The sequence below is a fragment of the Monodelphis domestica genome, chromosome 4 (assembly GCF_027887165.1).
Source record: "Monodelphis domestica isolate mMonDom1 chromosome 4, mMonDom1.pri, whole genome shotgun sequence".
In the NCBI taxonomy this organism is placed as follows: domain Eukaryota; kingdom Metazoa; phylum Chordata; class Mammalia; order Didelphimorphia; family Didelphidae; genus Monodelphis; species Monodelphis domestica.
The window spans coordinates 415,046,601-415,062,856 of NC_077230.1; the positions used below are offsets into that span (position 1 = coordinate 415,046,601).

The window sequence follows — 16,256 nt, forward strand, 5'->3', positions numbered from 1 at the left end:
TCATTGAGGCAAAGATGAGGGACACGGAGGGAGGGACAGAGGAAGAGGGAGGGAGGGGAGAGAGAGGGGAGAAAGATGGAGAGGGAGAGAGGTGTGAGGAGGAGAGGGAAGAAGAAAGATAGACAGAGGGAGACAAAGAAACAGGTGGAGGGAGAGAGAAGGGAAGGAGATAGAGGGAGGGGAGGACCCAGGAGAGAGAGCTGTGGGAGAGGCTCACTGTTAGGGGCTGTGATAACAGAAGAGGATCCAGCTGTCAGACAGGCAGGAAGAGTGTGTCCTGAGAGCTCTGAGAAGGGCAAGGGGCTTTTGGAGGAGAGGATAAGGTGGTCTGCAGAAGGAAAGGCCTCTGGATGTCATGAGACTCGGGGTGAGGTGTTTTTGGACCAGATGACCCCCAATGGCCCTTCCCACGTGACATGGGGGGGTGTGTGAGCTTGGGCTGCCCCAGAGACTTCGCTCAGTTCCTTGATCTGCTGGGTCTGTCACTCTCCCTGGACAGACGGGCCGATGGATGAGCAGCTGAGAGGGCCTCATTTTGGGGAGAGGAGCCAGATGGAGAAGGGTGACCCCTGAATACCCCCGGAGCAGGGCAGGAGAGGGCAGGGAAGGCCTCGCCTGCTCCTGGCTGCAGCGGGATGAACAGTCAGTGTTTCATTAAAAACATGCCCCATGTGTGCCGGCACTGCTCCATGAGGGGGATCAAAGGAAGGGTGCGGGCAGGGGGCAATGACACCATGCCGAACCCCCCTCTATGCAGGATAAAGTGGAAATAGTCAGCAGAGGGCTCAGGACGGCTTCTCTAGGAGCTGGGGTGTGGGCTGGGACTCCGGGACGCCAGGGAAGGTGGGAGGTGGAAATGGGGAAGAGCGGTCCAGGCTCGGAGGATGGAGAGTTTTATCTTGGGATGGTGGCCCCGTTTGGGCTGAGAGAAGCTGCCTCTTGGCCTGGGGCTGAGGATGCCTGGGCTCGCTTCTGCTGGGGCAGATAGTTGCTCGTGTCTCACTGCTTCCTCTCTCCTCAGGGTGGTGAAGGAGGAGATTTCAGATGACAATGCCAAGCTCCCCTGTTTTAATGGAAGAGTGGTTTCCTGGGTGAGTGAGATCCAGGGACTTTGTGGCTGGGGTTGACATCCAGAGATGGACAGGCGGTGGGAGGGGGTCTTGGGCCAGGGGGAAGGGGAGGATTGGCTCTGATTTCATGCCAGGGGCTCGCAAAATCAGGAGCTTGGGGCAAGGGGAGGCTCATCTCTATTCCTCTACAGCTGGTCCTGGCGGAGAACTCCCACTCGGACGCTGGATCTCAGTGCACTGAGAGCCACACAGACCTGCCTCCGCCTATTGAACGGACTGGGGGCATCGGGGACTCCCGGCCACCCTCCTTTCAGTAAGCGCCTCCTTGATCTCTTGGGGTGAGGGCAGGCGGGCGGTGGGGGTCAGAGGACAGACGGTGTGGCCGGAGTCGGGCGAGGTGCTCTCTGAGCCTTCCAGGGGGAGGCAGCCCTGCCTGTACCCAGCTCTGGGCCAGCCCATCGCTATTGGGCCAAAGAAATCACACCTGTCAGCCCCGAGGATAGATGGGGCCTCAGGACAGGTCGGCCTCTCCCTACCTTCCTTTGTACAGATGAGGCCTGACCTCAGACACCCCCACAGCGAGGAATGCCTGGTGTGGGGCGAGCCCCTTTGCCTTAGGACACCCGCATCTGGGGGTGCTCAGAACCCTTGAGGCCATTCCACAGGGTAGACACAGCTGAGCTCAGCTCCTGCTTAACAGGAAGAATCCGTTCTAATAGGAAGCAGCCTGGTAGTGGGCCAGGGCAGTGCCTCCCCCCAGCTCCCCCGTCACTCCAGGCCAGGGTGGTGCCCCCCAGCCTTCATACTTCCCACTCCCGTCCCACATGGGGGAAGGACTCTGCTCTTAGCTTGGCCTCTTTTCCTTCCTCCCTCTTTCCCCAATCATTCCCATGGGCTACTACTTCCTGAGGTGGCCTGCAGGATGGCTTGCTGAAGCCCCAGGTTACACAGATCTCAGACGCTGGCCTATGCTGCCCCCTGGTGGCTAGCCTGGTCACTCCGTTCTCTTTCCATAGACTTGGAGTTCCCTCCATGGGCACCCACTGGCCTCAGGGGCCTCTAGTTGGGTTGCTTCATTTTATAGATGAGAAAACCAAGACCCTTAAAATCCCAGATGTCTTGCTCAGTCGTCAGAGCTAGGATCCAAACTCTGTTCCTCTGGTTCCACCTACAGTTCAGTTTACAAACATTTGTCGAGTGCCATCTGGGTGCCAGGTGCTGGGGGAGGGAAGAAGGTCACCCTCACCCCCTGCCCTCGGGGGGGCCCTAGTCTGACAAGGAGACAAGACACGGGCAGGCACAGGTGAGGCATAGATGTAGCACAGGCAGAGCATAGGTGAGGCACAGATGTGGCACAGGTAAGGCACAGGTAGGCACAGCTAGGGCACAGGTGAGGCACAGATGTGGCACAGGTAAGGCACAGGTGAGGCATAGATGTGGCACAGGTGAGGTACAGGCAGGCATAGATGAGGCACAGGTGAGGCATAGATTTAGCACAGGCAGAGCATAGGTGAGGCACAGATGTGGCACAGGTAAGGCACAGATAGGCACAGCTAGGGCACAGATGAGGCACAGATGTGGCACAGGTGAGGCACAGGTGAGGCATAGATGTGGCACAGGTGAGGTACAGGCAGGCATAGATGAGGCACAAGTAGGCACAGGTGAAGCATAGATGTAGCACAGGCAGAGCACAGGTGAGGCATAGATGTGGCACAGATGAGGTACAGGCAGGCACAGCTAGGGCACAGACAGGCACAGATGAGGCACAGGTAGGCACAGGTGAGGCATATATGTAGCACAGGTAGAGCCAGGGGAGGCACAGATATGGCACAGATGTGGCACAGGCAGGCATAAATGAGGCACAGATGGGGCATGGTAGGGCACAGGTGAGGCATAGATGTGGCACAGATGAGGTACAGGCAGGCACAGGTGAGGCATATATGTGGTACAGGCAGGCACAGGTGAGGTATAGGCAGGCACAGCTAGGGCACAGGCAGGCACAGGTGAAGCATAGGTGAGGTACAGGCAGGCACAGATAGGGCACAGGGGAGGCACAGATGAGGCACAGGTGAGGCATAAATGAGGCACAGATGGGGTACGGTAGGGCGCAGGTGAGGCATAGATGTGGCACAAGGGAGAAAGATGTGGCACAGGCAGGCACAGGCGAGGCATAGATGTAGCACAGACAGAGCACAGGGGAGGCACAGATGTGGCACAGGCAGGCATAAATGAGGCACAGATGGGGTACGGTAGGGCGCAGGTGAGGCATAGATGTGGCACAGATGAGGTACAGGCAGGCACAGGTGAGGCATATATGTGGCACAGGCAGGCACAGGTGAGGTATAGGCAGGCACAGTTAGGGCACAGGCAGGCACAGGTGAAGCATAGGTGAGGTACAGGCAGGCACAGATAGGGCACAGGGGAGGCACAGATGAGGCACAGGCAGGCACAGGTGAGGCATATATGTAGCACAAGGGAGAAAGATGTGGCACAGGCAGGCACAGGCGAGGCATAGATGTAGTGCAGGCAGAGCACAGGGGAGGCACAGATATGGCACAGATGAGGTACAGGTAGGCACAGGTAGGCATAGGTGAGGCATAGATGTAGCACAGGCAGAGCACAGGTGAGGCACAGATGTGGCACAGATGAGGCACAGGCAGGCACAGGTAGAGCCAGGGGAGGCACAGATATGGCACAGATGAGGTACAGGTAGGCACAGGTAGACATAGGTGAGGCATAGATGTAGCACAGGCAGAGCACAGGTGAGGCACAGATGTGGCACAGGCAGGCATAAATGAGGCATAGATGTAGCACAGGTAGGGCACAGGCAGGGCACAGGTTCTTTGGAGATAAGCTACTTCCTGGGCTGGCCCCAGTGGTGCTCAAAGGGGCTTGAAGGGAGGAGGCTCCGAACCCTCCCCAGAAGCTCTGCCCGCCTTGTGGGGAGGCCGGAGGATCCAAACAGTGCCTCTGGGCCTCCCCGCAGCCCCAACGCTGCCAGCAGCCGAGATGGGCTGGACAATGAGACCGGCACGGAGTCTGTGGTCAGCCACCGGCGGGACCGGCACCGGCGGCGGAATCGGGAGGGCCATGAAGATGGTGAGAGTATGGGGGGGGGCCTTTCTCCCCCCAGGGGGGCCCTCCAAAAGGGATTTCTCTAATGACTCTCCCACAGTCTCCCAGCCAGCAACCCCTCAATCTCTGAGAGCTCATCTGACCCCTGCAAAAGATGCCCCTTGAGGCTGACTGGCCCATTTGGCAGATAGGAAAGCCGAGGCCTAGAGAGATGAGGTGATCTGTCCAGGGTCTTCAGGGTAACTGGTGGGATGCCAAAGCCTTGGCTGCTTGAAAGACTAAACTTTGCGTCTGGAGATACTCCCAGAGGAGCTCCTCTCCTTGACAGCAAGGCCCTGCCTCCTGGGGCCGGCTATCCTCCAAGGCCTGGGTCACGGAGTTATGCAGGAGGGCTGCTGGGAAGATCTGGAAGATCTTAGTGTAGCTGCAGGACAGAAGTTCCCAGGGACATTCCCCCTGACCGCTGTGCCCACTGCCACAGCCCCTCGGATCAATGGACACCCGAAGCTGGAGCGTCGCCGAGAGCCGGGCACTTACGAGAGCGCCTCCACCATGATGAGCAGCGAGCTGGAATCCAGCAGCTTCATTGACTCTGAGGATGAAGACACCAGCAGGTGGGCACCGGGACAGGCAGAGCAGACCTCAGGGACAGGCTGCCTCACCAGAGTGGCCCCTGGCATGAACACCTGGTTTTGGGCTGCCCACATCAGGGTCCTTTCAAGGAATCCCCACCATCCGGGGCTTGCTGGGTTTTGGGCTACAGGGATAATAGAGTCCAAAGGCTTGGGATGGGATGGAAGATATCTAGATCTAAGACAGGGTGGGGAGGAGGTGGGGCACCCCGACTCAGAATAGAGTTGAGAAATGCCTGCTGAGATCCTGGGAGATGTTGGAGATCCCCAGAGCAGGGTGGGGGCACCCACAGAGATATTGGAAACCCCAGCTCAAAGTAGAATAGGACATACTGAGATATTGGGGTCCCCAGTTAGGGGGTGCCTTTTGAGATATTGGGGATCCCAGTGCAGGAGGAAGCTAGGATATACTCACTGAGATCTTGAGGTTCCTAGGTCAGGGTGGGTCTAGGAGACTCACTAAGATGTTGGGGTCCCAATTAGGGGATATCTATTGAGATATTGGGGACCCCAGATTGGGGTTGGGCTAGAAGACACTGAGATGTTGGGGTCTCTAGTTAGGGGGTGCCTGTGAGATATTGGGGATACCAGTGCCTGAGGAAGCTAGGATATACTCACTGAGATCTTGGGGTTCTCAGGCTGAGCAGCTCCACTGAGCAGAGCACGTCATCTCGACTCATTCGGAAGCATAAACGTCGGAGGAGAAAACAGCGAATGCGCCAGATTGACCGGGTATGGAGGGCAGGGGGTGGGCGACAGTGGGGGGGGTGGGCGAGTTGGGGGCTGAGGGCCTAGTCCCACTCATTTTCCTTTCTGTCCCCACAGTCCTCCTCGTTCAGTAGCATCACTGACTCCACGATGTCCCTGAACATCATCACGGTGACACTCAATATGGGTAAGGCAGAATGGGGCTCTGAGGCTCAGCCTGCCTTCTCCTTCCAGCTGGCACCCCGCTCTGCTGCCCTCCTTGGGTCTGGCTTCCCGGGGCCCAGTCCTAGGCAGGCAGAGGGGAGTGAAGAAGGCAGAAGATGCCCCATGCTGGTCTCTGGAGCTGGGCTCCCCAACATGGTGCCTCCTCTGTCTTTGTCTGCCTGGGTCTCTGCTCTTGTGTCCCAGGGCTTTGGTTCCCCCCATTTGGTTTAAAGAAGTTTTAGGCTGGGGGTGCCAGATGTCCCTTCCCTCTCTGAGCCAGCCTTCCCCTGTGCAGTACCCAGCTGGGGATGTTCAAGGCAGCCCGACTCAGCTTTTCTTTCCTCCTCCAGAGAAGTACAATTTCCTGGGCATCAGCATCGTGGGGCAGAGCAACGACCGGGGCGATGGCGGCATCTACATCGGCTCCATCATGAAGGGGGGTGCCGTGGCCGCTGATGGCCGCATTGAGCCCGGGGACATGTTGCTGCAGGTAGGACCTCACCTGCCCATTGTGCCCCCAGGCATCTGGGTGATGCCCAGCCGGGAGAGGTTGAGAGCAAAATGCCAGGCAGGCACTACCTTGGGGGCTCAGGATATGAGGCAGACAGTGGGGAGACGGCCCACAGACCCCATGAGCACACTGGCTGGCAGTGATGGCAAACCTTTTGTAACCTTTTAGGGACCCTGTGCCATGCCCCCTGCCAGGCTCCTAAGCTGGTCAAGCCAGGGACCTTCCATGCCCATAGAGAGGTCTCTGCATGCCTTCTTTGGCACACATGCCATAGGTTTGCCATCACGGCAGGCCAGCATACAGAGAGCAATCTGAGGGAGGGAGCCAATGAGGAGTTGCTAAGGGCTGGACCTCCATCATGGAGGCAGGAAAACCAGAGTTCAAATCCAGTCTCAGACACTTCCTGGCCTGGTGACACCCTGGGCAAGTCACTTCACCCTGTTGCCTCAGTTTCTTCCTCTGTGAAAAGAGCCACAGACAAAAAGGTCAACAGCCCCAGGGGCTCCGCCAAGAAAACTGATGGGATCTCAGGGAGTTGGACAGGACTGACCCACAGCAGTGCCAGGCAAATAATGATGGGGCAGCAGGAAGGCCAGTCCTTGCACCATTTTACAGAGGAGAACATTGAGGCCCAGAGGAGCATATGACCTGTCCATGGTCAAAGGGCCAGGATTTGGGGAAGTACCCCCAATTGCCTCAGCCCTGGGCGAGGGAGCCAGCTGCCTGCCCCTCCCTCATCTGCTGTGCTCCTCCCCCAAAGGTGAATGATGTCAACTTTGAGAACATGAGCAACGACGATGCAGTCCGGGTCCTGAGGGAGATCGTGTCCAAGCCGGGGTGAGAAGAGAAGCCTGGGGAGGGCCGGAGGGAGAGGGTGTTGGGGTCGAGGGGGACTCGGGTGAGTGACGCCGCCCTTCCCCCCTTCAGCCCCATCAGCCTCACGGTGGCCAAGTGCTGGGACCCCACCCCCAGGAGCTACTTCACCATCCCCCGGGGTAAGCCACGCCCTTGGGGCTGTGGGTGTGTCGGAGCCGATGGGGCGGGGCGGCGGGGCGCGGCCTAAACTGGAAGACTTCTTGGAGATGGTGAGGGGAAGCCCTCGAGACCATTGGGAGCTTCCAGCGATGGATCCCAGCCTAATTCTCTCTCTCCGGCCCCTCCCATCCTTTCTGTTCCCCACGTGTGTCCGTCCTCCCCTCCCGTCTGTCCGTCTGGCTCCGTCCGCGGGGCGCTCACAGCTGACCCGGTGCGGCCCATCGACCCGGCCGCGTGGCTGTCGCACACGGCGGCGCTGACGGGAACGTTCCCGCGCTACGGTACGAGCCCCTCCATGAGCACCATCACATCTACCAGCTCCTCACTAACAAGCTCTATTCCTGACGCAGAAAGTAAGTGGCGGCCCAAGCGCCCCCTGGGGCCGAGCAGGGCCTGAGCAAGCGAGCCAGCCGGCCCCCACCTGGCCCCCCACCTGGCCCCCAGCGCCGACTCACTGGCGTGTGTGAGCGTGCACACGGGCCTATACACTGGCCCACACATGGGAGTGTGCACACGGGCACATGGGCTCACCCGTGTGCAACCTGCCTACACACATGCTCACAGTCACCCAGTGGCCTACACATGTGCACACACAGGCTCGTATACGTGTATATATGTGCTGTGTACATGCTTTGTGCCCCGCAGGGCCACCTTTGCATGGCAAGCCACATGCCCCTGTATTCACACACAAGCTCTCCCCAGCCCAGCAGCCCCTGCGCAGGGCCCCGGAGGGAGGCGCCGCTGAGCTTTGGGGCTTTCCCTGGCCCCGCCCTGCCCCGCCCCCCCACTAACAGGACTAACTTTCACAAAGCTCCTTGGGGGCGGGGCGACGGGACTGAGGGGCGGGAGGGGGAGAGGGAGCAAGTGGACGCGGTCTTTGTAGACCCGCCCCCCACTCGTGGCCCGGCCTTTGCTCCCCGGGGGGGACCCTCACCCGAGCCTCCTCAGTCACTAAGATCTAGGTGGGGTTGCGGTACCGAGAGCCAGCTGTGCCCCTCCCAGCCTGGGAGGAGTGTGGAGAGATCCGGCTCCAATGAGGAACGGGGGTGGGTGGGGCCGGGGCGGCCAGATCTTGGTGGGCGGGGCCGAGGGCTGCCCTGCACATGCGTGAGCAGGAAGCAGGGGAGGCGCCCCCTGCCGGCGGTCCAGGCTGAGGGACGCAGGGGACCTGTCTCCCTTTCAGAACTGGAGGAGTCTCCCCTGACGGTGAAGAGTGACATGGGGGCCATCGTGAAGGTCATGCAGCTGCCGGACTCGGGCCTGGAGATTCGGGACCGGATGTGGCTGAAAATCACCATTTCGAACGCGGTCATCGGTGAGTGTGGGTGGCACCCTGAGAAAGGTGCCCCTTGAGATCTGACAAAGAGGGCATTCCAGGCAGAGGGAAGAGCCGGGGCAAAGGTGTAGTGGAAGGAGAGAGGATGACACTTCAAGCAAACTGTAGAGTGCGCGAAGGGATGGGGGAGGGGGGTGGTCCTATACAACTGCCCAACAAAGGAGGGCTGCAGGCTTTGCTGTGATTTTTTCTTTTCCTGGAGGCAAATGGGGTTAAGTGACTTAGCCAGGCTCCTACAGCTAGTAAATGTCTGAGACTGGATTTGAACTCAGGAAGGTGAGTCTTTTGATTTCTGGTGCTCTGTGCATTGTGGTGCCCCTGAGCCGCCCCACCTGGGGTATTGGAGACCTCCTGGGGAGACCCGGCCACAGGCCCCTAATGGTGCCCCTTGTGCTCCCTCCTAGGGGCTGATGTGGTAGACTGGCTGTACACACATGTGGAGGGCTTCAAAGACCGGCGGGAGGCCCGCAAGTACGCCAGCAGCATGCTGAAGCACGGCTACCTGCGGCACACCGTGAACAAGATCACGTTCTCTGAGCAGTGCTACTATGTCTTCGGGGACTTATGCAGCAGTAAGGATGGGCGGGAGGTTGGGGGGAGCCCCTGGGCCAGTCACCCCCAAATAGCTTCTCTGCCTCCATGTTCTCGTGTGTCACATGGAGCTCTGGAGTTGAGACGGCCAGGCTTCCCGTCAGCTACTCACCTGCTAGATCACCCCGGGCAGGCTGCCTAACCTCTACCTGCCTCAGTTGGCTCATCTCTAAAATAGAGTGAATCAGGGCTGTTGGGAGTATTAACTGAGATAACGTTTGTAAAACACTCTGCGCACTGTAAAGCTTTGCGGTCATGATGGCAATCCTGTCATTATTCTTACTGGGAGAGCGGCCTTTGGCTCTAGTCTAGGGCCCTGGAGATCAGATAGAGGCAGAGCCAGGACTCCCTGAGAAGAAGCAGATCCTACTAGAGCTGCCACTTAGCAATGGTCTCTGTCCGTCCCCTCATTTTCAGAGGCCCAGGACTGGTTTCATAGCCCACAGTAGGCCAGGAACTGGACCCAGGTGTCCAGGGCCCATCTTGGGGTTCTGTCTTCTGTTCTGCTCCATGGGGAGTGAGCTGTGAGGGGGAAGGGACCATGATGGTGGGGGCCCTCAATGTCCATTAGTCTCTGGCTTCCTGTGCTGGGAAAAAGTTGTTTTGCCCTTGCTCTCCCAGGAAGTCAGTGGACGAGGGTTTATTAAGCACCTTCTGTGTGCCAGGCCCTGTACCAAGCCCCGGAGATACAAACAGAGTCAGCCCATGCCCTCAGGGAGCGCCCAGTCTAATGGGGAGAGTGGGACATGACGTTGGACACATTCTCGACTCTGCTTCCTTTCCCCAGATCTGGCAGCCCTCAATCTCAACAATGGTTCTAGCGGGGCCTCGGATCAGGACACATTGGCCCCGCTCCCCCACCCGGCGGCACCGTGGCCTGTAGGGCAGGGCTATTCCTACCCCTACCCTGTGCCTCCCCCGGGCTTCCCTCCTGCCTACCAGGACCCGGGCTTCAGCTACGGGAGCGGGAGTGCAGGGAGCCAGCAGAGCGAAGGTGAGGCCCCCAGGGCCCAGCGCCCAGCACCCCGCCACCGCCGCCGTGCCTTCCCAGGCTCCCCCGGCCCCTGGGCATCAGCTTCTCCCTCTTGTTTCTGCTGCTGCCCCGCACCTCTTCCCCATGCGCTCCCTGAAGGCTGGGCTTCTTCGGCTGAGTGTCATCGGGGACGTTTCCCTGCCCGGGACACCCCTTCACCCCCCTCTGATGTAGCCCCTGGAGCTGGGTGACACCAGGGCGAGGGGCAGCGTGCAGGGCTGACCTAGACTGTGCATGCCCGGGTCACCCGTGCGAGTATTCTCCAAGTCTTTTATGTGTGCAGCCCCGTGCCGTGGAGATGCCAGGAGGGGCAGCATGGCCCCAGCCCCAGCCCCTGGCTCTCATGTCCCTATGTGCCATGGTCCGTGTGTGCCCAGGGCCTGTGAACATGGCAGGGGCTCTGCTTGGAGGAGCCTTGCTGGGGGGAGGGTTAGGAAGAAGAGTCGAAGGCCAGCTACCATCAGGAAGGCTTCTTGGAAGAGGGCTGCTAGCTGAGCCGGGTCCTCGAAGGATAGGGAGAGCTTGGATGAACTGAGGAGGAGGGCTCTCGGTGGGAGAGATGCAGAGCTGGGGTGCCTGTCGTTGGTGGCTCTGGGGACGTGAAGGGCTGGCATGCCACATACAAGGAGGAGCATTGTGTTAGAGTGGGAGGAAACCTTGGAGGCTATCGAGGGTAGTCCCCCTTCGTTTATAGACGAGGAAACGAAACGGTAGTTAAGGCAGCATCTGAAGCTATGTCTTCTGACTAGGCTATCTCCTTCCGTCTACACTGGGCTGGACAGGAAAACCCCCCTGAGACAGAGCATCAGAAGATGGGAATTCTGCCCTTGGGTCCTTCTCTCATTTCTCATGTGCTCCCTCGCCGGACCCCTTCCTTGATTTTTTTTCACTGAGGTGTTTTGTTTCGAGGGTGACCTTTCCAGGCCCGGTGGCCTCAGCAGGATGGACTAGAGGGGCAGAGGCTAAAGACAGGCACACTATTGGGAGATGGGTCAGTAATGTTGGGGGCATGGAGGAGGAGATGGACTGAGCTAGAAGGCTTGGTCCTGGAGCTGAGCATGGAGGAGAGGGAAGGCAAGATTGGAGCCTGAGAGATGGGGATGCTGAGTGCAGAGGGGCAGATTTGGTGCAGTTGTAGCTGCCAGCATCCAGTGGGGGGTGTCCTTCGGCCACAGAGACCCCTGGATCTATCACTTGGGAGAGAGGGACGGGTGTCCTGCGGGCCAGGATGCACACTCCCCAGGGGCAACTGTGGAAGCTTCTCTAATCCTTTTTTTTTTAATCCTTCTCTTCTCTCTTAGAATCAATTGTGTGTATTGGTTCCAAGGCAGAAGAGTGGTAAGGGCTAGGCAGTGGGGGTTAAGTGACTTGCCCAGGGTCACACAGCTAGGCAGTGTCTGAGGCTACATTTGAATCCAGGACCTCCTGTATCCAGGCCTGGCTCTCCATCCACTGAGCCACCTAGCTGTCCCCTGCTTCTCTAATTCTTGAGACTGTGAGCCCACTTGTTTGAAGTCTTTCTTGTACTGGGGAAAAAAATTGGCTCAGGAGTAGTCAGAAACCTGGGTTTGAACCTTCTGCCCCTTCAGACTCTCTGACCTGAATCAAGTGACTTGGTCTCAGTGTCCTCATCTGTAAAATGAAGTTGGAATAATGACCTACCAGGGCCTCCCATTGAGTGTAAGGATCCACCCTCACGTGTGCAAAAGGGAGCATACAAAGACACACACGTGCGGCCCCTCTGAAGGGTCACCTGGGAATGAAGCGATCGGTCAATGGGGTCAGTCTAGGAAGTATCCCCAGAAGAGGAGGTGTGAGCCAAGTGTCAGAGAGGAGTGGGGTGGGAGGCCTCCCCAGAGGCGCTTCCTGATGTATAACTTGGTATTATTCCCTTGTTTTGTGCTGAGCAAGCGTTAGACTGAAGGCCTCCTAGCGGAGTGGATGCCTCTGGGGGACGGGTAAGCCTGTTGATGAGATCGGCGCCATGGCATGCCCCTGAGATGCCCGTACCCCAGACAGAGGCACTCCAAAGAGGCAGGGCTTGGAGGGTGTTGTTCTCAGGAGCTCTCTCCTCCCTCCAGCCCCCATTTCCCTTTCCCCAACCCAAGCAGAGGTCTCCTGGACCATAGGCCCTATAGCTCCTGGCTGCCCCTCTGCAGAGGAAGCAGGGGTGGGGCTGAGTTTGCCAGCAGGGCCTTCCCGATGGGCATGGCGGGTACAGTGTTCCCTCACGTGGTGCCTGTTTCCCCTTTGGCAGAACTGAGAACCCCACCTCCTCACAAGGTGCTGGGAAGCCCTCACCTGGATTGGCCAAACTGAGTGTCTAGGGGTGGAGGGCCCATGTGGAGGTGGGGGGCTGAGGTCACTGAGGCTGCTTCCATGATCAGTGTCTGGTGGTGCCTTCCCTCTCCCCCACCCTCTACTCTCTGCTCTTGCTGGGTTTGCATGTTACCTGTTGTCCCCCTCCCTAAATCTGCTGTGACTGCTGGGATGTTTCTCAGGGGGGGTCATGGGGTTGTGGTGTCTCTGCATGGCTCTTCCCTGCCCCCTCCCACCATGATGGTGCCATGGCAGTGGCTCCTGGGGATACGACTGGTCTTGAAATGCTGCTTCTTCTTCCTCCTTTGTTCCTATAGGAAGCAGGAGCAGCGGCTCGAACAGGAGCGCCAGCGAGAGCAGCCGGCGGGCACTGGGGCGGGAGAAGGAGCGCCGGACAGGGGCCGGGGGCAGCGGGGGCAGCAGTGAGTCGGAGCATACGGTGCGCAGTGCAGCGGGCAGCGGGGGTCGGAGGGAGCGCCCGCCCAGCCAGCTCAGCCGAGGCAGCAGCCCCCGTAGCCAGCTCTCAGCTGGTGCCCCTGGTCTGCCCCCACTGCACCCCCTGCCCAAGGCGGGCACCAGGGCACTGGCAACACTCAGTGGTCCCCCTGGGGGCCCACCTGTGCGCGAGCTGGCTGCAGTGCCCCCCGAGCTCACTGGCAGCCGCCAGTCCTTCCAGAAGGCCATGGGCAACCCTTGTGAATTCTTCGTGGACATCATGTGATGGGGAAAGTGCCTTCAGCTCTGGGTGCACATCTGTGGAGGAGAATTTGAGGGCTTTGGTGAAAAGGACAGTAATGGTGATGAGGCCCCCCCTGCCTTGAGGGTTATGGGAAGTGCCAACCCCCCCTTTCCTCCCACCCCTCCAGCAGGCTTAAGGAGAGCCCCCACAGTACTGTGCCCCTCCAGAGGACAGCACTCAGCCCAGGTCATCCGAAGCAATGCGTGATGGGCCACGGATTCTCATGGACTCTGTCTGCTTTCTCTTCTTTGTCTGTCTCAGGCTGATGTGAAAAGGGTTTGTGAAACACCTGCCCCAAGGGCCCAGCTAGGGCCAAAGGAGGGCCCTAGGGCTGAGGACCCTCTAGAGGCAGTGGGTGGCATGTGTAGGCTGATGAGTCAGGTGATGGGGGATGGAATCCCAGGTCTGCACACTTATGACCCCCCCTCTCTGGGCCTTGATTCTCTCCCCTATACAGTTAGGGGCTTGGGTTGGACAGGAGAGTGCTAGGTCCCTTTCAGCCCAGCATCTTAGGCTCCCCACAGGCTAGGCTGGCTGTCTGGGGCATTCTTCTCTGCAGAAGAGCTCCCTGGTAGGTGGGAGAGGGGGCAGGGCTGCCCAGCCTGTGGGAACAGAAGGAATGGGCCAGCTGCTGCTGGTCCCTGTTGTGGTCAGTTCTCCAGGGCCATCTCTTTGCCTGTGGGTCTCCCAGGGTTCCATCTTGGTTCAATCTGGCATTTGTGTTGGGGGGTGGCATTGGAAGAAGCTTAGCTCTGTCTGTCTCTGGCACCCTAAGCAGAGAGCAGGATGACCATGTTCTTGGCCCCTGGGGAGAGGGTGACCATCTTAGTCTGTCCTTTGTCCAGCCTCTGCTTGCTGAGGGTCATTGATGAATGAGAAATGTTCTCCCCGCCCCCTTTCTCCCCCAAGAGAGCTCCTTCTCTCTGGCAAGCCTGTCCAGCCAGCCCTGAACCCCTTCCCTCCGTCTGGATCCTGCCCCATTCTTGTGTCCCCTGGGCGTCCCAGTTGAGAAGTCGGATGGGGCCGTGCCATCATTCGTGTCTGGCTGGGCTGCCTGGTGGCTTCAGGGTCAGCAATGATGTTGGGGAAGGAGGTGTGGACTCAAATTCCCTCCCTTTTCTCCAAATCTGAGCACCTAGTTCTGGGAGTGGAAGGTGGGAATAGGATCATCCCCCCCTCTCCTCCCATGGTTTGGGGGTGCCCTAACAATGCTGTTTTATTTATTTATTTATTGTGCCAGGCCTGGAGGGCAGGTCCCCCACCCCTCTATCCCTGCCAGGGCCAAGCTGGGCTGTGGCTTTCCTCCCTGCCAAATCCCCTCCTATACCCGGCCCTAGTTTCTCTGGATACCCCAGCCTAGGCCTGTAAGGCGGAGAGGAGAGCCAGGCGGCAGCAGAGATGGGCTTGGCACCCTTGGCTCAGGCTGCCTTGGTGGGAGCATCGTCAGTGAATGGGCCTCTGCCTGCGACTCACCTTTTTGTTGTTTTGTTTGTGTCTGACTGAATGAGCATGGTGTGACTTTTCAAGAAGAAAATGACTCTAACCAGGGATTGGCAGAAACCCACATGAGACTGCGCAGGTACAACAGTGGGGAGGGATAAAGGTGAATAGTCTGAGTGATGCGCACATGGGCCCTTGTCTCTGCAGCGCCCCTTCCCGACCCCCCCTGTTTTCAGGCGTGTCCGGCCTTGGCCCCCTCAGCTGTTCTCAGGGGCACCTTCTCCAGACCCTCACCTGGTCTCAGGTGTGCCCAGCCCGAGGGCCTTGGCTTGTGTGGAATGCACCGCTTCCTGTCCAGTGTCTTTCGCTTCCACAGGACCTATTCTGTAGATATTGTATCAAAGCCCGAGTGTCTGTATAGTTAATATATAGCTGCATCTGTGTAAATGCCGCCTCCGTGTAAATGCTATTTTAAACACTAAAAAAAAGCTTTTAATTTTATGTGATTCCTTGGCCTCCTGTCTTTTCTTCCTGGCCTCTGGCCTCTGGCTGCTTGGCTCTGGGCGCCAGCCAGCGCCCTACTGAGTGCTGAGCCTCTGGAGCTGTCCGCAGTGCTGAAGGCTTTCTTTTTCTGGCTTCTCCTGACGCTCCCTTCCCCATACCTGGGGCTCTTTCTGCCCTGGCTGGTTCCCTTTTTCTTGTCCCTGCTCGCTGTCAGAAGCACCTGGAGGGCTAGTTCTTCTCTGCCCCTTAGGCTTTCCAGCCAGGGCCCAGAAGTCTCACCTAAGGTCCCTCCCTTCCCCAAGCTCATACTGGAGGAGGGGATAAGCCTGTCTTTCCTGAATTCCCATCTATGAAAAGGAACAAGGAAGGAGGGCAGAGCCTAGAACTGACCCCAGGGTTGGTATCCCCAGAGATAAGCCACATAGCACCAAAGGGTGCCTTCTCAGAGTGACTGTGGGAAAGGAGGGCTAAACTTAGCCCCAAAGAAGCTGGAGTCCAAATCCCTTGTGGCTTAGAGTCTGTGTGACTTTGGGCAAGTCACTGCTATCCCTTCAGGCTCCAGAACCATTCCCCATCCTCTTGGGGTCCTCAGATCACTTCCCTACTCGCCCCTGCAGCCAGACTAATTCACCCCCATTCCCAGGCATCATCTCAGCCTTCAGTGGAGGCTGTCCTCTCCACATGGCCACAAGTCATGGCTCTCTTATCTGGTCTTGAACTCACAGTACTGGGGATTTCTTATGTCCAGGTCATTTGTATTCCTCTGTGTCCATGTCTTGATCCTCGCCTGACTCACTCTTAGATAGGAAGCTTACTGAGGGCAGGCGAAGGTCTCTTTCATTTTTGAGTGTCTCCTAGTGATCAGCAGTTACCACTTGGGTGTTGTTTCTTAGGCTCTCAATGCAGGGAGCTGTCCATCTTGGGGGGATCATCGGGGGCCTGAGGAGACTTAGGGGGAGCCAAGGTTGGCTTCCTTTTTTTTAACCCTCACTTTCTGTCTTAAAATCAATACCAAGGCAGAAGAGTGGTACAGACTAGGCAATGGGGGTGAAGTGACTT

General features: G+C 58.3%; 1 protein-coding gene and 1 long non-coding RNA gene across 4 annotated transcripts in view; both read left to right on the top strand.

Annotated features, from left to right (window-relative positions):
* Nucleotides 1-15,199, top strand: part of DVL1 (dishevelled segment polarity protein 1) — a 39,619-nt gene extending 24,420 nt beyond the window's left edge. The window contains exons 2-15 of one of the 3 annotated variants that reach the window (XM_001362227.4): nucleotides 1,022-1,091; nucleotides 1,262-1,383; nucleotides 4,057-4,169; nucleotides 4,627-4,759; nucleotides 5,416-5,509; nucleotides 5,603-5,672; nucleotides 6,040-6,179; nucleotides 6,961-7,037; nucleotides 7,128-7,195; nucleotides 7,439-7,588; nucleotides 8,419-8,550; nucleotides 8,976-9,143; nucleotides 9,950-10,156; nucleotides 12,832-15,199. In XM_001362227.4, the coding sequence (XP_001362264.2) occupies nucleotides 1,022-1,091; nucleotides 1,262-1,383; nucleotides 4,057-4,169; nucleotides 4,627-4,759; nucleotides 5,416-5,509; nucleotides 5,603-5,672; nucleotides 6,040-6,179; nucleotides 6,961-7,037; nucleotides 7,128-7,195; nucleotides 7,439-7,588; nucleotides 8,419-8,550; nucleotides 8,976-9,143; nucleotides 9,950-10,156; nucleotides 12,832-13,235 (1,948 nt within the window). In that variant the 3' untranslated portion in view covers nucleotides 13,236-15,199. Of the gene's footprint in view, nucleotides 1-1,021; nucleotides 1,092-1,261; nucleotides 1,384-4,056; nucleotides 4,170-4,626; nucleotides 4,760-5,415; nucleotides 5,510-5,602; nucleotides 5,673-6,039; nucleotides 6,180-6,960; nucleotides 7,038-7,127; nucleotides 7,196-7,438; nucleotides 7,589-8,418; nucleotides 8,551-8,975; nucleotides 9,144-9,949; nucleotides 10,157-12,106; nucleotides 12,152-12,831 lie in introns of those variants that run through there. The other 2 variants (XM_007481079.3, XM_001362317.4) reach the window with 2 other exon arrangements.
* On the top strand, nucleotides 3,150-4,049 carry LOC130453927 (uncharacterized). Its single transcript, XR_008911594.1, has 3 exons — nucleotides 3,150-3,634; nucleotides 3,721-3,773; nucleotides 3,805-4,049. It is a non-coding gene; the product is annotated as an uncharacterized LOC130453927 (long non-coding RNA).
* Nucleotides 15,200-16,256: the final 1,057 nt, after the last annotated feature.